The sequence below is a fragment of the Eptatretus burgeri genome, chromosome 1 (genome assembly GCF_056783735.1).
Source record: "Eptatretus burgeri isolate ZD-2024b chromosome 1, Ebu_testis_v1, whole genome shotgun sequence".
Classification (NCBI taxonomy): domain Eukaryota; kingdom Metazoa; phylum Chordata; class Myxini; order Myxiniformes; family Myxinidae; genus Eptatretus; species Eptatretus burgeri.
Window position 1 is genome coordinate 105,289,940 of NC_140961.1, and position 24,774 is coordinate 105,314,713.

General features: G+C 47.3%; 1 protein-coding gene and 2 long non-coding RNA genes across 7 annotated transcripts in view; 1 reads left to right on the forward strand and 2 right to left on the reverse strand.

The window, feature by feature from the left end:
* Positions 1 to 6,105, reverse strand: part of LOC147035116 (uncharacterized) — a 106,455-nt gene extending 100,350 nt beyond the window's left edge. For 3 of the 4 annotated variants that reach the window (XM_085893752.1, XM_085893753.1, XM_085893754.1), the window contains exons 1-2: positions 5,870 to 6,104; positions 5,468 to 5,514 (exon numbers count right to left, since the gene is read on the reverse strand). In XM_085893752.1, coding sequence (XP_085749878.1) covers positions 5,468 to 5,514; positions 5,870 to 5,886 — 64 coding nt within the window. In that variant the 5' untranslated portion in view covers positions 5,887 to 6,104. Of the gene's footprint in view, positions 1 to 5,467; positions 5,515 to 5,869 lie in introns of all 4 variants that reach the window. The other variant, XM_085893758.1, reaches the window with a different exon arrangement.
* A 265-nt stretch (positions 6,106 to 6,370) lies between these two features.
* Positions 6,371 to 24,774, forward strand: part of LOC147035117 (uncharacterized) — a 63,268-nt gene continuing 44,864 nt past the window's right edge. The window contains exons 1-2 of the long non-coding RNA XR_015061390.1: positions 6,371 to 7,012; positions 14,154 to 14,252. This is a non-coding gene — a long non-coding RNA (uncharacterized LOC147035117). The remainder of the gene's footprint in view (positions 7,013 to 14,153; positions 14,253 to 24,774) is intronic.
* LOC147035118 (uncharacterized) overlaps positions 16,528 to 24,774 on the reverse strand; it is a 167,704-nt gene continuing 159,457 nt past the window's right edge. For both annotated transcript variants that reach the window (XR_015061386.1, XR_015061387.1), the window contains exons 4-5: positions 22,698 to 22,809; positions 16,528 to 17,272 (exon numbers count right to left, since the gene is read on the reverse strand). This is a non-coding gene — a long non-coding RNA (uncharacterized LOC147035118). The remainder of the gene's footprint in view (positions 17,273 to 22,697; positions 22,810 to 24,774) is intronic.

Below are 24,774 nucleotides of genomic sequence, written 5' to 3' on the forward strand. Positions count from 1 at the left end.
CGGTAGGTTGAGTGCCGGGAGAGCGCGGTAGGTTGAGTGCCGGGAGAGCGCGGTAGGTTGAGTGCCGGGAGAGCGCGGTAGGTTGAGTGCCGGGAGAGCGCGGTAGGTTGAGTGCCGGGAGAGCGCGGTAGGTTGAGTGCCGGGAGAGCGCGGTAGGTTGAGTGCCGGGAGAGCGCGGTAGGTTGAGTGCCGGGAGAGCGCGGTAGGTTGAGTGCCGGGAGAGCGCGGTAGGTTGAGTGCCGGGAGAGCGCGGTAGGTTGAGTGCCGGGAGAGCGCGGTAGGTTGAGTGCCGGGAGAGCGCGGTAGGTTGAGTGCCGGGAGAGCGCGGTAGGTTGAGTGCCGGGAGAGCGCGGTAGGTTGAGTGCCAGGAGAGCGCGGTAGGTTGAGTGCCAGGAGAGCGCGGTAGGTTGAGTGCCAGGAGAGCGCGGTAGGTTGAGTGCCAGGAGAGCGCGGTAGGTTGAGTGCCAGGAGAGCGCGGTAGGTTGAGTGCCAGGAGAGCGCGGTAGGTTGAGTGCCAGGAGAGCGCGGTAGGTTGAGTGCCAGGAGAGCGCGGTAGGTTGAGTGCCAGGAGAGCGCGGTAGGTTGAGTGCCAGGAGAGCGCGGTAGGTTGAGTGCCAGGAGAGCGCGGTAGGTTGAGTGCCAGGAGAGCGCGGTAGGTTGAGTGCCAGGAGAGCGCGGTAGGTTGAGTGCCAGGAGAGCGCGGTAGGTTGAGTGCCAGGAGAGCGCGGTAGGTTGAGTGCCAGGAGAGCGCGGTAGGTTGAGTGCCAGGAGAGCGCGGTAGGTTGAGTGCCAGGAGAGCGCGGTAGGTTGAGTGCCAGGAGAGCGCGGTAGGTTGAGTGCCAGGAGAGCGCGGTAGGTTGAGTGCCAGGAGAGCGCGGTAGGTTGAGTGCCAGGAGAGCGCGGTAGGTTGAGTGCCAGGAGAGCTCGGTAGGTTGAGTGCCAGGAGAGCGCGGTAGGTTGAGTGCCAGGAGAGCGCGGTAGGTTGAGTGCCAGGAGAGCGCGGTCGGTTGAGTGCCAGGAGAGCGCGGTCGGTTGAGTGCCAGGAGAGCGCGGTTGGTTCAGTGCCAGGAGAGCACGGTAGGTTGAGTGCCAGTAGACAACAGTATGGGCGCTAGGAGAGCACAGTAAGGGGGCTCGAGAGCCGCCCCTTAGTTAGGAGCGCCAGAAGCACACTCAGGTGAGCCCCGAGGTCGCTGGGTGTCCTCCCCCGATTGGAAGCAGGCAGAGAGTCCTAGTAGTAGTCACACTCCCCAGCCAGCGAGTTATGCCTGGCACCACCAAATGGAAAAAGACAAATAAGGGCCTGCCCAGGTTTAATAGAATGGAAGTGTGCCAGGTCGGGAAAAATTGGTCATTAGGATCATTCTAGCCATAGCAGGGTTTGTTGCATTGTCTGGAGCTAAAAGTAAATGGTTCGGTTCGATGCACTCTCCTCCGCACCATTCATGTGTGACACCTAGTACGAGTAGTGTTGATGGGAAAAATTTGTAATAAGGGCCAGGCTAGGTCACCCTCTCCAAGTGCCAGAGAGGCCACCAGTATGTCATGAGCACACATCCACAAATATAACTGACAGTTGAGTAAGAAACACACCATCCTGTCTTGTTAAAAAAAAAAAAAGAGAGAACAACCAAAACAAGTCCTGCCATAGCAAGTCAGGCAAGGAAGGTTAAGGGTACACTCCATCTCACCTGGTCTGAGGTCATCACACCCACTTGCGTCCTCACGAACGCCTCCAAACTGCATTTGCTTACCATCGATATCACCGTGCCTCCATTGCTGTGTCACCTGCTGTCCAATGCAGGGCTTGTTGCCTGCGACTGCTTGTGAGTCGGCCATATGGGCTGAAGCAATTTTGTGGGCCGTTGCGGCCGAAGATTCATGCCAAAGTGCTTTTGTGGACCGTTACGGCTGAAGATTCATGCCATTTTGTGGGCTCAGTGGGCCGAAGAACTCTTTGTGAGATTAGGCCACAGGGCCAACTGAACTCACCTGGTGAGAGGCCAATAAGGCCACGAAGTGAGGAAACCCTCAGGGGTGAATAGACAATACTGCCAGGAGGGGGCATGAAGGACCAAACACGTGAAAGAACTTTGAACCTTTGAATGTCCTGCTCCTATGCAAATATTGGTATTAAAAGTAAAGTTGAATACCCTCTCGTTCAAATCCATAATTGGAATGTTAAGTAGTGTGCATAGAGTGTGAATTTGTTTGTGAGATTAGTAACCCGACACACTAGGATAGGGACATTCCAATCTTATTGTGACACTTTGGTTTTTGTAGTTAAGTGCTTCCCATGTTGTGGGTTAGAGTAAATGGGAGATCTGTGCTGTACGTTAGACAGGGCCATTGCCATGGGCTGCCCCAGATAGAGGCTTGGGAGAGCCTCGGGAGAAAGGTGGAGGTAGTGTTGTGGAAATGGCCCTTAGTGTGTTACTAAATATAGGATTAGCCCAGATCCCCCATTAAATGCATGTTTAGCCAGGTTGTTCGGTAAATGGACACGTGTGTCGGGAGGCGTAAGAGGAATGTTCATTGTTCATACATTGGTGGTGGACCAAGGAGTTCTTCTTCTTCCTTCCTCTCTCTCTGGACAATAGTCCCCGCCCAGCGATGAGAGGGGGAGTGGCCCAGAGAAGGAAGTGAAACTGAAGGGAGGAGCCAGTCGGCTGGGAGGCGAGCATGCGCCTGGAAGGCAAGAGAGAAACGACGAGTATCGAGTCACGATCTGCTGGATGAGCAGTCGGCTTTGAGGCGAGAGAGCGCTGAGAAAGAGGAAGTGAAACTGAAGGGAAAAACTGCAGTGGGCTTCGAGGCGAGCGAAAAAAGGAAAGGGAGTGCTGAATCGGCCGGGAGAGAAAACTGAACCTGAGGGTCGAGTCTGCCATCGGCTGAGAAAGAAAAGGTGGAACTGAGAAACGACTGGGGGAATCGTGATCTGCTGTGTAGGGGACGGCTGCGTCTGTCTGCGATCTGCTTCCTGGAGGAGGCATGAGAAACGACTCGAGGCTGCTGGCACGTCGAGTTGGCGATTGACTTTCATGAGAAGGTCCTCGACACGTTTGTCGATTGGCAGACTTAGATAGATTAAGACAAAACTAGTTGAGCAGGTTGGGTGCGTGACAAAGATTAATAATTTTAGATTTTGTTGAAGAATGGGAATAGATTCCTTTTGGAATCGAGACAGCAGTTCACAATCGGGATAGATTCTCAAATTTTAAGAACCGTCCAAGCCCAATTTCATCCTTCTCACACACCAACCTTATTTTTCATCCACCCACAGCTTTTTGAGATATCCTGCAGACAGACGAGGGTGAACACACAACCTCCGTCCAACTTCAGTGGCAAAGGTAACGAGTCCAAAGAGGCATGACCTAAATGGAAGCCAAACTGGCAGTCAGTCATCAGAGAGTTAGGAAACAATGTTGAGATCTGAAGCAATTATAGTTTCCATTAAATTTGCTTAAGATGGGAGACGTCAGAAAGGTCAATAGTTTTGACTTTAAAGTGTCAATTTTAGCACCATTTCTATGAATTAGGGTACCAGTGGTGATTTTCAATGCAGCGAGGACATGCAAGCAGAAAAAAAAAAACTGAAATATTTATCTATAATTCCAGCAATCTCTGTGTGTCTGTCTGTGACCGCTGTTTCTCGACAACCACAGGTCCGATCTAATTGAATCTTGCCAGGTATATTGCTGGGGCCCAGTGGATGTACCTTTTCAAGGTTTGATATTAATCGGACAAGTGCTTCCCAAGTTATGGCCATTTATTTACCAACCAATGACAAGACACGTTACCGCGTAGGCATGGCTGATGGGGAAAAGATCCTCAGCCGCGTTCCCCATTACAGGTGACAACGTACGGACTTCCGGATAGTGACGACTTAGTGCATTCTAATAATTTCTCCATTTCTTATGCGCATTTATAGATAAACACAATGCCCCAATCCAGTCATCGTTTATGAGAGCGAAGGAATGGCCTGTGTGGTTTTGAAAGTTTTTTTTTTTGGTTTCTGTTTTTTTTTTTTTTTCCCACCTACGGCCATGCACGTACGTTTATTTTCTTATTTTTTTTCTCTTCTCTTCTGTGTTTTTCCTCGCGATGGCATTGCGAAAAGGCAAAATACGTTGGCGCACGCGAGAGCGAAGGAACGCCTGTGTGGTTTTCTGGCAAGTGCTTTGAAATTTTTTTTCTTTTTTTGGGGGGTTTGCACGTACGGTCACACACGTACGGGCATGCACGTGTAATAATAATAAAAACATATCCAAACAAAGGAACCAAACAAATTGCTTTAAAAGGGCATCGATGAAATCAGGACAAATTGACGTTGAGAGTCAAGAGGTTTGGAATTTCTACACTTGAGCAAGAGGGAAGTTCACATGCTGTTGGATCACCCCCTTCACCCTCCAATGAGGGGGTGCAGGATGAGAACAGCTACAGGAAGAAAGGAATTAAAGAGCTTGGCATTTTCTGCAAAGACAGGGTTAAGGCCATTAGGGCAAGGACGAGCATGTTCCACAGACACACATGACCAACTTCCATGTTTTCGTAGATGCCGAATGACATCGGGCAGGCTTGACTGGTCCATCTGAGGACGGAAACACAACGGTCACAGGTTCTGTGGAAATACACTTTCTCAAGTCCCAGTTACCAAGTGGACAGTGCCAACATGAGTCTTCGATGCCTGGTCATCAAGTACAATCCTGCATTACGATGCTGCCAGTTTACGATAATCAAGTACCATCAGATCCTCACCACAGTTGAAGGAAAACCAAAAAAATAGAAAGACACAAATGAGTCGATGGATGCAGTTCCGCTCGTGCAGGATGGAAACCCACCGTTACATTTGATCCAAATTGAGGGTCACATGAGAGAGGGAGGGATGAAGAAAAGCATCAAATCATGCTTTCAACTCGAGCTCATGATCTGCAAAAATGACTTTCAAAGGGCACAAGACTTTGGGGACCCATTAAACCCCCAAATCGAATAAATTCATTTGTATCGCAGTGCGTAATTGTGCCAAGTTTGATCGAAATTCCTGTGGTTCGCAAGTTTATGGTGGTCACGAAGATCTTCAAGTGAAGGTCACGTGATCATAAACCTTTTGAAACCAACGTTTAAATCAAGCAGTTTATACTTTTGCCAAGCTGTCGCTGTACAGAAAAAAATCTGCTACCCATGTACGTTCGCATGCACGCACGTGCACCCGTGAAGCATGATGCATCGAGCACCTTCGGAGATGGACGGGGAAAAATAAAATTAAAAAAAAGGAGGAAGACAAATAAATAAACAAATAAATAAATAAATAAAAAAACTCCATCACGTGACCAGGTGGACAACACGTGCTTATGCGAAAATGGTGTCCCTCGTACTCAGGAGCCGTGTGACTGAAGCACAGGAACCGCGATACCCCCCCCCCCCAAGACGTGAAAGTAGTTCTGCACATGTGGCACGCATCACGTACCATCTTCAAATCCATCGAATTGCGAGTAGTCGACGACCTTTCTGTTTCTGTGAAAGGAAAAATAAAAATAAATAAATTATCCTCAACATCAGGAGCATTCAAAGGGAAAAGCTCGAGCCGCATCACTCAGAGCAAAAGCAAAAGAAGAAGAAAAAAAAAATAATGAAAAAAACTAGTCCCTTTTGTGTCCTTAAAACTCTGGCGAAGACCATTTCAAGGCCTCGGGAATTGCAGCGTGAGGAATGCAAATCAATCATGGGGTTAATGAGAACATTGCAAACTCGAGGGCCGTGCACGCACTGCAGCGGCAATGGGGAACCATTGCTAATCGCTGCAGGATACATTAACGGAACATTAAAACAGGCCGCTAGACTAGACTAGGCCTTGCAAGAAGCGACAAACCTGGCGGGCCTTGCCATGGTCGCCCGTCGAGTCAGGGCGTCGCAAGAGCGTGAACGATCAAAGAGAAAGTTTAACAATTAACGAAGGAGCCAATGGAAGACGGTGTTCGGTATTTAGGAAGACCGCGATATCGGGCTCACTTGCAACTGAACGGAAAGAGCGCTTATCGCGATCTGAAGAGCGGAGATTCGCCAGGCGAGTCGAGACCCCTAGCGGCGATTCCTAATTTGTAGATTCGCAGCCGAGCTTCCCGTTTCATTACCGACCTTCGCTTTCCGCTTGAGCTACGAATATAAATCGCAGATTCAGATGACTATAATTCTTTGGTTACGTTTTAACTTCGTTACTTTTAAGAATCCCTAAAAATGAACCGAGCTTACCTTGACGCCAACGGAAACGAATCTGCAAAAGGGAATAACGCGCCAATTATGAATGTGACGTCGGTGCGGCGGCACGTGCATCGATTTAATTAAATAATAACCAGACCTTTTGTCAGGTTATCCCAAATTTAACAGCTCTGAGTTTCCATGAAACCCGAAAAACTCGCACAGGCCGCATGAAGGCGAAGTGGTGACGTGTCGCACGTCGAGCACGGCTCCTCTATGCCATCACCCAAAGGGGATTGATCTCGATTGGGAAACTTTGATACATTTGCAGCTCACACATTGACTCCTCGACTTTGTAACTTCTTCTTCCTTCGACACCGTTGGAGCATCTTAACGGCACAAATGGCGGTGGACGGTGTTTTTAAAGGAAGATCGAGGCTCAGGGTGATGGGGGGGGGGATTAAATGGTGAAGCATGCGAGGGTCCAACCGGTGGGAATGATTGAGATGACCTTGACGATGAATTATGTTTCCCTTTCCGGGCACCACTTTAGGCCTGCAGCTGATTTACTCGTGCCTCGTGGGCCTCCCGCACCCCCACTGTTTTATATGTTACTCCTGGCACCTTGATCCTACTTTTACAGGTTTTCTTTTCTCCCCCTTTTCTCACGAGCATTGACTATAAAACAAGAAACGAACACGACACCATTTCACCGAAACGTGACACTGCCAGTGATTATCAGGAATGAGATGCACACCGGTGTTTCCAAACGGCAGGGAGAGACCGGCACCACCATGTTGCTCACCATAGGTCGAGGGTACGTGTACCCTCATCAGCACGGTGTTGCTGTGTCACCAAAAAAAAGTCTTGTAATAATGCTCATTTGTGTTTGTGTGCCTCTTGTACTTTTACCTCCAATTACCCAATTTTGCAAGTGCTACTGATGTCATAACAAAGTAAGTTCACCTGTTTTCACTCTGCAGGTAGACATATCTTTCCAGCTATCAACAAGCTCTCCAATCGAACCCACGTATACAACACAAATCCAATCCATCCATCTTCCTTCCCATATAGTTGGCATCTCATACTGCTGGAAACATCACCGGACCCAGCTCGGCATTGTGCCAGCTGCCTTGCAAGTATGGAGGCTGCCCTTTTTTCACAGAGTGCTGTCATTAAGAGACTCACTGTGAAGATGGTTCAGATGTCAGTTCAGCTGCTGGGGTGATTCAGCTGCACAGCTGCTGATCAAACCCTTGTGCACATCCTCTTCTGCTTCTGATCTATTCTCCAATGTGCAAAGCTGCTTGTATTACATTGACCAATGTGGAGGGTGTGTTGAGTACCAGGAAAGTAGATATGGTGGAGAAACCACCATCCGGGCATAACCACCGTCCAGATACATTCGGAGACAGAGGAATAGGTTGAGGGGAGGGAGAAGGGAGAGAGATGGGAAGGGGGAAGGAGAGGGGAGGGGGATTCCAGCAGATGTGACATCCAGTTTAACGACACACACATTGATGAATCACCCTGCTTGTGAAACACCAGGATGACAGTTTATAGCTGGGTTGGGATTCGAACCCAAGCTAGACAGCTTAGAGAGGGTGTGCATACTTCTCGGCTATCCTGCCGTGATGGTAATGAAACATTTCATTTTTTATACTTCTATTTAGTTATGTCAAGGTGAGCACAGAACAACGCAGGGCCAATTGTAGGCAAGTGTCTCCTGAATATTGTTCAAGTCGATTGATATACAGTATTCAGTGATGTGTGGATATTGTAGAGCACTCACCAAGTGGCGTCAGCACTCCAACGAAACAGTTGATAAGGAAAGGCTCACTTGGCAAGTGATAAGCAATCACCGGACCCTCATATGACACACACACACACACACACACACACACACACACACACACACACACACACACACACACACACACACACACACACACACACACACACACACACACACACACACACACACACACACACACACACACACACACACACACACACACACACACACACACACACACACACACACACCTCCCGGATAGGCCCAAAATATCAAATATAACTGAATTGGACAAATGGACACTTTTTCAGCATTATGAACTGCTGATAAGTTAAATTCTGGAGCTTACATTTTGTAATTTGGCTTAGTCGAAGAGATTCTCGAGGTTATGGCATGTGCGGAAATGAAATAAAGCCACAAACGCTGGCATCTCCAGGTGTTTATAAACATTGCAATGTGTCCAGCGATCCGCAGGTATGATGATCAGGATTTCGATAATATGAGTGAGGAAAGTGAAAAAAAAATGATCATGAAGAAATCGTTGTGGCCTGTTCCAAATCAAGGCAGAGTTGAGCAGGCCAAAAAACATTGTGGCTTCAGACCACAATGAGGTAACCCAGGATGCACCTTAAGACCCCAGCAAGAGCAGGTGGCTGAGGATGCACCTGATAAAGGATATAATTAAATAAGGCCATTAATTATCTTCAAAAGGGGTGTTTTAATTAACCCAAACATCCAATTTTCACTCTTATATTTCCTTGAAGTTCCCTGAGTATGCATGCAAAGTTTCAGGCTGCTATGTTTCATGGTTTTGGAGTTATGGAGGACACACACACACACACACACACACACACACACACACACACACACACACACACACACACACACACACACACACACACACACACACACACACACACACACACACACACACACACACACACACACACACACTTATTAGTGTTGACGAGCAAATACTACCCGTCACTTTGCTGAAGGGAATACTAAAGGGGGGGGGGGAGAGGGAGAGAGGAGTGGGAGAGACAGAGGGGGGAGAGTGAAGAGGTAGTGGGAAGAGGAGGCAGGGGAGCATGGGGGGGGTGGAGTGAGGACGGGGAGGAGCGAGGAAGGGTGGGAGAAGGGAAGGCAGACGTACAGTGGAGCGTTAATTCCGATTCATACAGTTTCATCAAAATGATTGCGCATGGAATAACAGTGAAGATGGAAACAAAATAATGTCTGAAATCCATTTTCTACCTGTCACACTATAAACAATGCCCACACACAAACACTGCTCAGATACAACCGAAGACAAACTCCCTTCCGGATGCGTCCAGAGACAAACTCCTGTCCGGACATAAATACTGCCTGGATACATTTGGAGACAACCACCACCTGGACGCATTCGGACTCAAGCTGTCCAGAGACAAATTCCCGCCCAGACAACTCCGGAGACAAACGCCCCCCAGACCGGTCCATAGACAAACGCTGCCTGGACACGTCCGGAGACAACCACCGTCTGGACACGTCCGGATACAAACTCCCATCCGGACACATCTGGAGATAAACTCCCGTCCCGAGATAAACTCACATCCGGTCATAAAAACTGCCCAGACACGTCCAGAGACAAACACTGCCCATATTCGTCCAAAGACAAACACCACCAAGACGTTTCAGAGACAAACACCGCCCGGAAGCTTCCAGAGACAAACAGCACCGAGACACATCCAGAGACAAACTCCTGTCCGGACATAAATACCGCCCGGACACATCTGGAGCCAAGCTGTCCAGAGACAAACTCCCATCTGGACACGTCCGGACATAAATACCGCCCGTACATGTCCGGAGACAAACACAGCCTAGATGCACCCAGAGATAAACACCACCAGAACACTTCCAGAGACAAATGCCACCCAGATGCATCCAGAGAAAAACACCTCCCAGACGCGTCCGGAGACAAAATGCACCCAGACGCGTCCGGAGACAAACACCACCTGGACGCGTCCGGAGACAAATACCGTTGGGATGCATCCGGAGACAAACACCATCTGGACACGTCTGGAGACAAACTCACACCCAGACATGTCTGGAGGTAAACTCCCATCTGGACACGTCCGGAGGTAAACTCCCATCCAGAGATAAACTCCTGCCCGGACATAAAAAACACCCAGACACTTCCAGAGACAAACATCGCCCAGACGAGTCCAGAGACAAATACCGCCTGCATGCTTCCAGAGACAAACAACACCCTGACGCTTCCAGAGAAAGACAACGCCCAGTCGCTTCCAGAGACAAACAGCGCCCAGACAGGTGCAGGGACAAACTCCTGTCCGGACATAAATACCACCCAGATAAGTTCGGAGACAAACACCGCCCAGACGCATCTGGACCCAAGCTGTCCAGAGACCATCTCCCATCCAGACACGTCTGGACATAAACACCGCCAGGACAAGTCCAGTGACAAACACCGCCCAGACGCTTCCAGAGGCAAACACCGCCTGGACACTTCCAGAGACAAACACCGCCCGGACACTTCCAGACACAAACAGTGGCCCGACACATGCAAAGATAAACTCCTGTCCAGACATAAATTCCACCTAGATACGTTCGGAGACAAACACCGCCCAGACGCTTCCTGACCCAAGCTGTCCAGAGACAAATTCCTGTCCGGAGATAACCTCCCGTCCAGAGATAAGCACCTGTCCGGACATAAACACCGCCCGGACATGACCAGAGACAAAAACAGCCCAGATGCGTCCAAAGACAAACTCCGCCCAGACACTTCCAGAGACAAACAGTGCCCGGATACACGCAGAGACAAACTCCTGCCAGGACATAAATTCCACCCAAATATGTTCGGAGACAAACACCACCCAGACACGTCTGGAGACAAACGCCCCCCAGACACGTCTGGAGACAAATACTGCCCAGACGTGTCCAGCGACAAACGCCACCCAGACGCGTCCAGAGACAAATGCCGCCCAGATGTGTCCAGAGACAAACACCATCCGGACATGTCCAGAGACAAGCACCAGTCCAGAAACGTCCGGAGGTAAACTCCCATCTGGACACATCCTGAGATAAAGTCCCGTCCAGACATAAACACTGCCCGGAAAGGTCCAGAGATAAACACCGCCCAGACGCTTCCAGAGACAAATAGTGCCCGGACACATCCAGAGACAAACTCCTATCCCGACATAAATTCCGCCAAGATACGTTCGGAAACATACACCGCCCGGACGCTTCCTGACCCAAGCTGTCCAGAGACAAACTCCCATCCGGACACGTCCAAACATAAACACCGCCATGACACATCCGGAGACAAACACCACCCGGATGCATCCGGAGACAAACACCGCCCAGACACATCCGGACCCAAGCTGTCCAGAGACAAACTCTCATCCGGACACGTCTGGAAATAAACTCCCGTCCAGAGATAAACTCCCGTCCAGACTTAAACACCATCCAGACATGTCCAGAGATAAACACTGCACAAATACGTCCAAAGACAAACGCCGCCCGGACGCTTTCAGAGACAAACACCACCCGGACAATTCCAGAGACAAACACCACCCATACACTTCCAGAGACAAACAGTGTCCGGACACGTGAAGAGACAAACTCCTGTCTGGACATAAATTCTGCTTGGACTTGTCTGGACATAAACACCGCCTGGACGCGTCCTGAGACAAACGCCCTCCGGATGAGTCCAGAGATAAACACCGTCTGGAAGCATCCAGACCTAAGCTGTCCAGAGACCAACTCCCGCCCGGACATCAGCGCCGGCTGGACGCGTCCGGAGACAAATGACGCCCAGACATGTACACAGTCAAACGCTGCCCAGACACGTCCGGAGACAAATTCTGCCCGGACGTGTCCGGAAACAAACACTGCCTGGGAGCATCCCGAGCCAAACTATCCGGGGGCAAGCGCCGCTCGGACACATCTGGAGACAAATTCCCATCCGAACATAAACACCGCCCCGACACGTCCGCATACATGCTCCCATCCGGACACGTCTGGAGACTAATACCATCCGTGAAAGGATAGGAGAAAGAGAGAGAGAGGGGGGTGGGGGTCAGTTAGTGAGCAGTGAGAATATGTTATGCTTTATGAACAACGCACGCACGCACGCACACACACACACACACACACACACACACACACACACACACACACACACACACACACACACACACACACACACGCTTGGCCGATATCGGCAATTTTTCAGCAATCCGCAGGTTGGAGTCAGTGTGATTACCGAATACAGTGCATACTGTAAAGAACCCAAAAACCTTGAGTATCTTTCACCGAAAAACAAAGTCACATTTGTTTAGATGCTTCAGGGATATGTTCCCAAACATTAATCTTTATGAACAGCTGCATGTGATGGGTGGAAAAAAATTGGCTCCGTAATTTACCACGCATTAATTCAACAAAGAGCTCAGGAATCGGGAGTGAATTCACAACAGTCTCAGAATGACGGAGCACGGACCACTCGCTCAGGATGATGGAGCACGAACCACTCGCTCAGGATGACAGAGCACAAAACACTCACTCAGGATGATGGAGCACGAACCACTCGCTCAAGACGATGGAGCACAAACCACTCCCTCAGGATGACGGATCATGAACCACTCACTCAGGATGATGGAGCACGAACCACTCGCTCAGGATGACTGAGCAAGAAATTCTCACTCTGAATGATGTGATGCAGCAAAAGCATCTGCAGTGGGTGAACGATTTGCTCAGGATGATGTGTCGCGGTACTGCTATTGACGATAGGGCACTCGGCAAGTGGCTTAAGCACTCAACTAAACACTTCAATTAAATGGTTGATATGCACGAATCCCACACTCTCACTAATCTTACACTCTCACTATGTCTCTCCGAAAGGACGATCTGTAACACCCCCACCCCCCCCATCTATTTTCTCAACAATCCTCTTGAAGAAGTCCTTTCATTTAAGATTCTGGGTCTCACTGTCTGCCGTGATCTTTCCTGGAAAAGCCACATTTCCAAGCTGGCATTCAAAGCAAGTCGCCAACTGGGCATCCTCCATCGTGCAAAGTCCCTCCTTGGCACACCTTAGCTCCAGACCACAATCAAAGCTATTGTGTGCGGCCTGATGGAGTACTACTCTCCTCTCTGTGCTGATGCTGCCGCCTCTCACCTTTCTCGGCTTCACGCTGTGGAAACCAATACATTTAAGATCATTGGTGTCTCCCGCGATGAGGTGGAGCCTTTGGGTCTCTCACTCTCTCAATGCAGGCAGGTCGGTGGTCTTTGTCTTCTACCGACTCTTCTGCGGCCTTACCACCCCTGTTCTGTCTGAGATGTCCCCCCCCCTCCATATTTCCGCAAGTCGCTCAAGGTCCGCCAGCAACCCCCTTCTGGTAAAACTACCACGATCACGAATCACTGCTCACCTTCACTCCTTCATTCCTCTTTTTCTGCCTTTGGAACAAACTCCCACACTCTCTTCAATCCCACTCTTCTCTCCAGGTCTTCAAAACAGCTATTCACCACCATCTCTCATCTTCCCCCATCCAAAAGCATGATCCTTTCTTCCCCCGCTAATCCACCCCAAACCCACCTCCTTCTAATTCCCTGCTTTCCTTCCTGAAAGTCCCTGTTGTCTAAGGACCTGAAAGTCTCTGTGGTGTCCATCTTGTTGACCCTGTGTACCCCATGCCATCCCTCTCCCCTCCACAGATCTCGTCATGTCTCTGTTCCCCACTGTTTTTTTTTTACTTCCCTCTCCCACCCCTCTTGTCTCCTGCTCCCCTTATTGTGCATTTCTGTGTGTTAGCACTCATACGAGCCTCAATAGTGTAAAAAAAAAATTAAAAAGGAACAGCTCGCCAGGCTGTCACTGCATTCCATTCCGGACCCCTTTAACTTTAAAGTCAGTTTTCACTACCCATGCAGCATTTGAAGAGATAAAATGAATTCGTTCAAATAATGACTTTATCCACAAAAGAATTGCTGTTTAATGTAGAACAACTCTGGAGACATCGCAAAGTTTAATCGCCCGTGAAATAAAAAATGAAGATATCCGTCAAGTTGCTTGCTTGTCTGTGCACGCGTCACGTGTTACATCGTTCATGGTTTGCCACAAACGTTATAACTTCATTTTAAAACGTCTGTTTCTCACCAGATTTGCTTTGATTTCCTGCCGAGCACCTCGCAAATCCTCCGAAAATATCGACAGTTCTGGCAGACGCTATGGATAAGCATTCCTTCTGGGGGACAGGAGGTGAGGTCTCGCAGTGAATACATTGTCATATCGCTCAGTAAAGCTGGTTAATTTTGGCACATTCTTAAATATTTTATTCACTCAATATAATTCTCCAAACAGTAGAAAAAATGCTTTGGAAATTTCACATTTTTTTCAATGCATATGCAGAAGAAAGGAACATATAGCCTTGCTTGCTTAAAGTAAATCGGTATATCGGCTTAGATATAAAACTAGTTATTTATTTAAATTATATTATCAGATTTCATTCCAGATTTCGACATTTATTTAGTCCGGACAATATCCAATCCTGAAAACCGAAATATATATTTTGATTACATACTTTAATTGGTCCGTGAGAGTAGATCGTGGAAAATCATATCATATGATGCATGAAATCACTCCATGCTCATAATTTGAAAAGTATAGAGCTTACAAAAGCGATGTATACAGCAATTCATAGCTATGATGAACAGGCATTCGATAATATGAGTGAGGAAAGTCATCATCATCATCATCACACAATTTGAAAGCCTTTATCCCTGAGCAGGGGTCAGCTTTTTGCGGGCACAATCATGGTACCCTTTCTTGTGGCAATGTTTTTACAGCCGGATACCCTTCCTGACACCAACCCTTTAGTCGCCTTCGACCCTGCAGGGATAACTACCAGTATACTAGTGCTCATTTCGCTGACCTTCGGAAGGATGACAGGCTGAGTCAACCCCCCTGATGCTAACGCAGCAGCCAGCAGGGCTCAAACTCAGGACCCTAAGGATCCCAAGCCACCACCTTAACCACTGAGCCACACCAGGCTCATATGAGTGAGGAAAGTGAAGGGGAAAAAAAACTTTATTGTTAAGAAATCGTTGCGGCCTGTTCCAAGTCAAGGCATGGTTGAGCAGGCCAAAAAAACATGACAGCTTCAGACCCCAGTGAGGTGGACGAGGATCGCCTGATGAAGGATATAATTAAATAAGGCCGTTAATTATTTTCAAAAGGGGTGTTTTAATTAACCCAAACAACCAATTTTCACTCTTGCACTTCTTTGGAGTTTTCTTCGAATGCATGCAAAGTTGCAGGCTGCTAGGCTTTATAGTTTTGAAGTTATGGAGGAGATACACTGACACACGTTGACATTTATTAGTGTTGATATCTTCTTAAAATGGAGCAATCATATATGGTTATGTATGTGCTGTTTACTTGTGACATAAATGTCTGCTTCTTCTTCAAAATATGTTTCACAAATTCCACCATGTTCTTTATAAAAATGAAGCTACCCGAAGAAACACATTCACCACTTACCTGTATTCATCAGCACTATTTTTTTTGTTACTTTGACTTCATTAATTGAGAATGAGATCGAGATATGGGCAAAAGAAAATATACAACATAACACCCTGCCAGAAGTCCAAGGAAAGCGGTGTACTGGCGGCACGTCTCCACTGTACGGTTGGCAGTTCGACTTTCCCGTTCAGTTTTTGATATTGCGTTGTCCTTGCTATTCCGCTCCAACTAATAATTTAAAAGAAATATAACTTTGCGCTCAGTTCCTTTTTATTTCTGCGTGGTGGGTTCTGACTTCTGATTTACAGCATATATTCTGTCAAAGCAAAAAATATATTTGGACGACCTCCAGTCCCTCATCATCCCCCTCCCAGAACCATCCACTGCATTTCCCTCCACCATTCCCCCATCCTCCCACAACCCCCGATCCACCATCACCCCTACTAACCCACACCCACCATTCCCCACATCGATCCCAGAGAAAGCCGGTATGGTCAAAGATGCCTATGCCTCTGCAGCGACGTGCGGTGAGGTGCGCACAATGCACCAATCCACTCCAGTATATCTAATATATAAAGCTCATTCTCACTGACGAATGAGAGTATTGTTCAGTACCTTCCAGGTGAAAAAGAAAGTTGAAATTTCACAGACCGACAGACATCGAAGCCCATTCACCGAGAAAAAAAATCACAGAACTATCAGAAAGCATCCGTAAATGAAAATATAAATAAATGAAAAAAAGCTACCTAAGCATGGTTCATTATTGCTTACAATGTGTGAGCATACCCCATTAATATACATGTATATATATATATATATATATATATATATATATATATATATATGTAAATATAAATACATATATATGTATATATTGTTACGGCCATGGGTACCGAGTGTGTTATGAGGGGGTTAAACATTGTTTCTCCTCAGAAGAACCGGACCTGGGGCCACTGCTCACAATTAACTTTGTGGTACGGTGGGTTGCTTTACAACCACGAATGCCAATCAGTTAACCACGAGTTACATTGTCCACGGTCTAATTTGCCGTTTAACTCGAGGTCACGTGGCTTCCTGAACGGGGGACGCACCCTTGGCAATGCACCAATTTTTATCGATTCAATCTTAATTAGGGTGGCCGAGTATTTACCGTTGGTGCATGCCGACTATGACAGGTTAATTAGTTTGGTAATTACCCCCAGTCTATCTAGGTTCAGCCAATGCTGGATCAATGGAAGGAAAGGACAAGCACGGACAGGTTGAAATGTCAACAAGGAATCTATTAATTTGAAATAAATAAATTAACTGAAGAACTTTTTATTTCCTTGCGGTGAAAATAGGTGAATTCAAATCAATCAAAATAATCTCAAGCAAATAAAGAATTAAACAGGCATTGATAGAAAAACAGACAAAAAGCAGATGCTTATCACTATGCCTTACTTAACGATTAAACACGAGACAAGGGTACCTAGCAGATCATTCAGGGGGTGGGGGAAGAAATCCGATCTCAGCTTACCAAAGTAGATGTCGTCGTGCGTCCATTAAAATGTCCCAAATTGTGTGAGTGTGCTTTTGTGCGCTGGCAGCGCCCTTCCTTGCCGTGCACCCACTCACAAATAGGCTCGAACACCAATCGACATCACATCGTCACCCCCAGGAACCAGGGACGCCAAAAATCAGGTACGAGCAGAACCAGCAGGAACAGTCCAACCATCACCCACCATCAGGAGCAACAACTGACTTGCAACTGACTGTTTCTGTAAGGAACCATCACCCAGCTGTCAGGAATTGTCACCAACTGACTGGAGAAACTGGCACAAACTGTCAGGAAAGCAGTGCTCCCGTCCTATTTATAGGTGACCAGTGTTGGCGGAGCCTCAAGCAGACTTCAGCCAAATCCACCTTGCCTATTGGCGCATCGCTGCACGTGACCTCTAACTGTGAATCTCACGATTATTCCTTCCTCGTTCAGCCCGACACGAAGAAGAGCAAGCCAGCATCCATTGAGCTACCAAACAGCGCATCAAACGTCGATGGAAAAAGGTGGACATCAATGTCGGTGAAAGAGAGGTGGGTGTCGAACTTCAATGAAAGATCAGTGGGTGAGGTATATGATCAACAGCCGTATTTGACCATCAGAATAACCATTCAGGAAAAGCCTGCGGTGTGCTTAATCAAATGTCCTGTAAGTCCAAAGTGTAAATAAATCCTCTACCTCCAACCCAATATGTCCCGATGGAAAGGGGTAGTAAGAGCCTCCGTTGGGCTTCTGGCTATCTCTCGCATGCATGAACGCGTCATAAAGAGAAAAGAGGCCTCCCCCAAGAAAGGGAATCTGTTCTATACCCTTCTCCAATGCATCACAGTTAGAATTCCACCAGACAAGGGGATGGGTCTATCCTGGACATGCATTTATGGAAATAACTGTCTGAGGCCCTGAATGTTGGATGTTCAGCTCGGATCTGATTCTGAAATCCGTAACAATATATATCTTGCTTCATCAGGATTTGAGATGAGTGGAGAGTGAGTGAAAAATGTGCTGATGTGTGAGTGGGAGAAAAATAGGTAATGTACGAACAATTTTTAGGTGTACATGGTGTGGGGAGTGAATGGTGGGAAGCGTTGTCTGAGAATAATGTATCCTACTGGAGGGAGGAGGTTCCAGATCGTGGTAGTCCAGATGGAAAGGTGAGAAGTCTTGAAAATTTTAAGCTGCAAAGCTGTGCGTGGTCATTGTGCATGGAAAATTGGTCATGTGAATCAGTAGTTAGAAATGCAAACGTGTAGTTTGTGGGCTGGGAATGTGGCCCAAGAGTTAAAAGGAGGGTTCTTATTGAAGGCACTGAGCCTTGGGGGCCTCTGAAGTGGTTGAGAGCTGCAAGAGATGCCAGAAGGGTGAGTTGTTAGAAGTCCACAGTTTTCAGCCTTGGCACTCAAGAGAGGTCTTGCAGGGTACAAGTGCCAAAAAGGGCATGGTGGGTGCCAGGAAGGACCCATGGTAGGAGCCAGGGAAGGCCCCATAATTAGTGGGGACAGACGCGTCTGTTAAGGAAAGGATCCTGACCAACAAAACAGGTACACGACCGCATCCACTACACTTTGACTATTTTGTATGTTGGAGTAGGGAAGAGAAATGTAGTTAATTTGTTATTTCCGTCCAGTCCCAGCACAGCTTCAGGTGAGACTTGGGAAAGTCTGGGCAGAAGGATAGGGCAGTTACAAAACTGATTTAGAGGTTAATGAAGGATTCATTAGAAATTGGTTATTGTGTTATCTTTGAGACATGCCAGACATGTCGAGTGCTCTTGTCGTCGGCGACTCGGAAGCGACTTCCGATCACACCCATTTGTTACAATCAGCACTGTTCAATATGCACAGGAGATGGCACTGTTGCACTCTATTTCACTCCTCTCTTTCCGAAGAGTAACTTGACAGGTGCAAAGTGTACATGACACGTATACACCATGTGAATATTGGCAAATAAACATGCATCATCTTACCATCAAACAGTTTCAGGCTTCATTCCAGTTTACTTTTGATTCTTGTTACAGGTTTAAGATTAAGCATAAACACTGGTTTCTGTTTCTGAAATGAATATTGTCTTTCTGGACCAGAACTTTGAGCACCTTGAAGAGTTTACTCATTCTGTGCAGATTATGCAGATAATCTTGTTTCTTACCAGGCTGACCTTATCTTATACTTGCACTACTCAACACCTCCAGTCTGTACATGTCTCTGACTGAATGTTAATTGAATTCTGACTTCCTTCTGGGCTCATTTCTGGTACGACCAACTCTGTATTGGCTCACGGTACACTACTTGGAGCCACACTGTCTGATTCATCTGAATGAACTGATTCATCCCCAACGATCATCTTGGAATTCTTTCTGCAGTTCACTACGATGACAACATAGATTTTGCATCAACATGACTATGATCAACCGGTCATCTACACTCAATATCATAGGTACATGCCGACAGAATTATAGGCCACCTTTGCATATGGGCTGCTGCTAAGGTCGGAACAGGGGATTTGGGGTTAAGAATGGTTGTAAGGCTTTTATGGTTTGTCACAATGGTAAACTTGCAACCGTACAAGTATTTGTGAAAGTTCTTTACCCATAAAATCAAGAACAATGCCCCTCGTTCAATTTGGGTATACTTTTGTTGTCACAGTGAGTGTGTGTCATGTGAATGCAATTGGACTCTTCTCTCTATTGTCAAACATGAAAAATCACAGCTCCTTGGCCCCATATGCCACATCATGACATGCTTTCACACATTTTGAATGTTCTTTCTCAAGTATCCGTCCATTTCCAGGGAATGTCTTCCCTTAAAAACGTGTTCAGTGGATGTAGCATTATGGCTACATTTGGAATGAATTTAGCATCATAATTCTCGAGGCCCAACAATGATCCCAGCTCAATGATGTTCTTCAGACTGGATGCATCCTCATTTGTGTCCACCTTTGCCTTGCTAGGAGGGAGGCCATCCGTGTCTATTATATGACCTAAAACCTTTGTGTGTTTTGGAACATTTCATATTTGTGTCCTTTCACTTGCACTCTATGCTTTTCCAAATGTTGGAGAACCACATCCAACACCTCATCATGGGTTGTCTCTTGGGGGCCGAGATGATAATATCATCCAGATAGCAGACTACCCCATTGATTCATTGCAGAATTTGGTTCATTATCCTTTGAAAAATCCCAAGGATAGAAGACATTCCAAAAGGCAATCTAGTAAAATTAAATAGACCCCTGTGTGCATTTACTGTCAAATATGAAATGGGCTCCTCACCTACAGTGCCTTCAGAAAGTATTGTTGTGGACTCGGGGTCGGGGTGAGGAAAACCACGACGGGTGAGCCACCTGGGGTTCCCACAAGACTCTCCGGAATCGCAGGCCGTCGCACACGAAAAACTTTGTGACATGGCGGGTCGCTAATCGACTGTGAATGCCAATAACTCGACCACGTGACTTAGTGTCATCTGTCTGATACTGTTTACCTGAAGGTCATGTGGTATAATTACCGGGAGACACGCCCTCGGTATGCCTTGCTCAAACTGGATCACCTTCCCAGATCAGATGTGGCCGAGTGTAACTGTCAAGAATGTATTGGCTAGAAAACAGATCGTTGGGGGATAATGTCCCAGGTAAACTAGAGCAAGAACCATGCTGGACCAACTAAGGAAGAGATGAAAATGAGCTGGGAACATTTCTAGACAAAGCATTTATTCACAAAGGTGAGGAAAGGTATGTGGCACAATGAATTGGGTTTATTCTTATGTACAGCAGGGGATAGCAAGGAATTTGTGGGGTGTGGCAAAAGGCAAGCAATCTTACAAAAGCAGACATAGAGCAGACTTATCCCGTTATAACTTCTGCAATCTTAACTTAGACTAGGACAGGCATCATCACACACACGCACGCACACACACACAGACGAAAAAGATTAGATATACCCAGAGAGAGAGAGAGAAAGCAAATAAGGAAAAATGGCCTCCAATACCTGGTGTGGTCGACGGACCAATGCAACCCAGTACGCTTCGGAAGAGGTAGGAGGGAGGAATACTTTTCGTGCTTAAGGTGTGGGGGTGGGAGGAGTGGTGTAGTGCAATGTGGAGGGGAGGGTGCCATGTCGTGCCAGACGAAAATGGGATTGCGAGTAAGTAATGATGCTCTTTTGTGCGTCCAAAGGAGATGGGATAGAGGAGTGGATCGACAGAGAGGAGAGAAGATGCGTGAGGTGAAGGATCCTTAACCGAGCCATGTATAGCTCTGTTTGTGTAGCGTGTACCTCCATGGGACGCTCTGCCTGAGCGCTCCCAGCTCGAGATGTGGCACGTTATCTCCGGCTTCGTCACTTTGCCTGGGCTTGTGGCAACTTGCGCTCTGCACTGGTCCTCAAGAAAAAGAACATCCTCACAATCGCACAGGAACAGCAAGCAAAGAGCCAGCGAGGGGCAGAGACAATGAAGAGCAGGCAACAAAGAGCTGAGAGTAGCAGAGAAGAAGGGGGAAATGGCTCTGCGGTCCACCTTTTATAAGCCCCAGGTGAAGGGTGGGGTGACGACCCAAAAGCGACGCCCTGTAATCCGAATCCTGGTTCTCTATTGGGCCATAGTGGCTGTAGCCATGCCTTGCCAGGCTCCCAGGGCTGGAAACGGTCTCAGTCGCCCATCCGGCTCGACTCGGCACAGAGCTCCTTACTCAACATAGAGTATGAGCTGGCACCCGGGCCCTGAACATGCTCCAAGTGCAGTCCGAATGCCGCATTGCAATGCACACCCGCCATCCACGGGCCCCTCTCATGAGCCAAAACGCACACCCGGGCCCCATACCAAACTCCCAGATCGCCGTTCCTGTGACCTCTTGTCTTGCCATGGTCCGGTGAATGGACGAAGGTCATGTCAATTCTGTGTGTCCACCTGGGACATCCCCTGCGAGATGCGGTCGAGCTATTAACGTCGGTTGCTCGGCCCCGCAGCGCATGGTCTGAGGACAGTCCGGGTCGTGCAGCGATCCTCTGTATCGTGGCGAATTGTAGCAATGCAGAGGTACAAGGAGGAGTGGGAGTATTTTTCCCATGAGCGGGAGGCATTTGTAGTCAAAATGGTGAGGTTTGGTGAGCGAGGTGTGAAGCAAGGTGAGATGCCGGTTGTAAATTGGAGCACAGATTTGCATGAAATACAGGCGCGCATTGCACATGTGCGGGTTGCGTAGTGTATATAGTGGAGGGAGTATGATGGTTCCAAGCCACGGGAGGCATTGTGGTGTGCTTAATATTCCATCGCATATTGAATGGTCTGTGTGCTTGCTTGCTTGATTTATACCATGGCTAAAAGGAAAGGGTTGGAGTAGAAATCAGAATAGGAGGTCGAGATATTTAACAGACCTAACAAGAAGACCCACACAATGCACTTCGTCCCGTTAACTGACGAGACATGAGGGGAAGGTCTAACTGCACAAACACTAGCAAAATAACTGCCTGGCGATCACTGCATGTTGGGTGCCATTGCCTTAGAGGCATGCAGTTTTGTAGAACCGCAACAGTATTCACACCCCTTGACCTTTTCACATTTTGTTGTGTTGCAGCCTGAATTGAAAATAGATTAAAAACTTGACTGGAATTTATCTGTGGCCAATTCAATTGATTGGACATTATTTAGAAAGAAACATACCTTTCCATATAAGGTTCCACAGTTGCCAGTGAATGTCAGAGCAGAAACTTGACCATGAAGTCCAAGGAACTGTCCATAGAACTCTGAGATATAATTGTGAGGAGGCATAGATCTGGGGAAGGGTATAAAACAATTTCTAGAATGTTGAAAGTTCCCAAGAGCACAATGAGCTCCATCATTGGGAAATGGAAAGAATATGAAACTACCCAAACTCTTCCGAGAGCTGGACATTCGACCATACTGAGCAACCGAGCAAGAAGGACCTTGGTCAGGGAGGTGACTGAAAACCCAATGACGACCCCAACAGAACGATAGAGTTCCTTGGTTGAGATGGGAGAACCTGCCGGAAGGACAGCAGTCTCTGTCGGACTTCACAAATCGAGGCTTTATGGGAGCGTGGCCAGACGGAAGCATCTCCAGAGAATAAGGCACATGACAGCACGCCGAAAATTTGCAAAAAGGAACGTGAAAGACTCGGAGAGCATGAGGGAAAAGATTCTGTGGTCTGATGAGTCAAAAATTGAACTCTTTGTCCTTAATGCAAGGTGCTTTCATTCAAGCTTTTGGGTCTCACTGCCATGATCTTTCCTGGGAAAGCTACATCTCCAAGCTGGCCTCCAAATAAAGTCACCGACTGGGCATCCTAGGTTGTGCAAAGTCCTTCCTCGGCACACCTGAGCTCCTGACCACATACAAAGCTTTCATCCGCAGTCTGATGGAGTACTGCTCTCCCCTATGGGGTGGTGCTTCTGCCTCACACCGAGCTCGACTTCACGCTGTGGAAACCAAGGCTTTTAGGATCATTAGTATCTCCCACAATGAAGCTGAGTCTTTGGTTTTCTCACTCTCACCGGCGGCAGGTCGATGGTTTTTCTATCTTCTACCGTCTCCTCTCCGGCCTTGCCCCCCTGCTCTGTCTGTCATGTCCTCTCTATATTACCGCAGGTCACTCAAGGGCCACCAAAAACCCTCTTCTGGTGAAACTGCCAAAATCAACATTCACTGCTCACCTTCACTCTTTCATTCCTCTTTTTTCCACCTCTGGAACAAACTCTCACACTCTCTTCAATCCCACTCCTCCTCCTGGTCTTCAAAACAGCTGTTCACCTCCATCTCATATCTTCCCTCACCCAAAATCTTGATCCTTTCTGGCCCCGTTAATCCACCTGCAACTCACCTCCTTGAAATTCCTTGTTTTTGTTCCGAAAAATCCCTGTAGTACCATCTTTTTTACCCCGTGCACACCGCTCCATCCCTCTCCCTTCCACAGATATCCTATTGTCTTTGTTCCCCACTATTTTGTGCTTCCCTCTCCCGCCCCTCTTTTCTCCTGCCTTCTTGTATGTTTCTGTGTATTAGCTCTTACAAGAGCCTTGACAGGTATGCCCAAAATTTTTTCAAAAAATCTGAAAGCTCATATGGAATTTGCGAAAAGGTATCTTACTGATACTGCAGGCATGTGGAGAAACGTTTTGTGGTCAGACGAGAGAAAATTTTTAATTTTGATCTAAATTCAACGCATTATGTCTGGCACAGGCCTAACAATGCACATCACCAGTCAATACCATCCCCACTGTCAAGCATGGTAATGGCAGCATCATATTTGGGGTGTGCATTTCATCAGCAGTGAATGGTAAGCTTGTCAGGGTTGATGGGCTAAATGGACAGTGTAATGTACAGGAGAATCCTTGATGAAAACCTGCTTGAATCAGCCATGAGTCTGAAACTGGGTAGGAGACTCACGTTTCAGGACAATGATCTGAAGCACAAAGATAAAGCCACACTTGAGTGTCTGAATAAGAATAAAATTAATGTTCTTGAGTGGCTCAAAGTCCTGACTTGAACCCAAGTGAACAATTATGGTGAAACTTGAAGGTTGCATTCTATCAATGATCTCCGTAAAACTTGGCACAACTAGAGGAATTTTCACGTGAAGAATGGGTAAATATTTCACCATCTCGCTGTGCAAAGCTGATTGAGACCTACCCAAAAAAGTCTCATTGCTGTAAAACGTGTTTCCACCAAATACTTTTACAACCAGTGAATTTTGATCTGTACATGTTTTTTTTACAGGTAT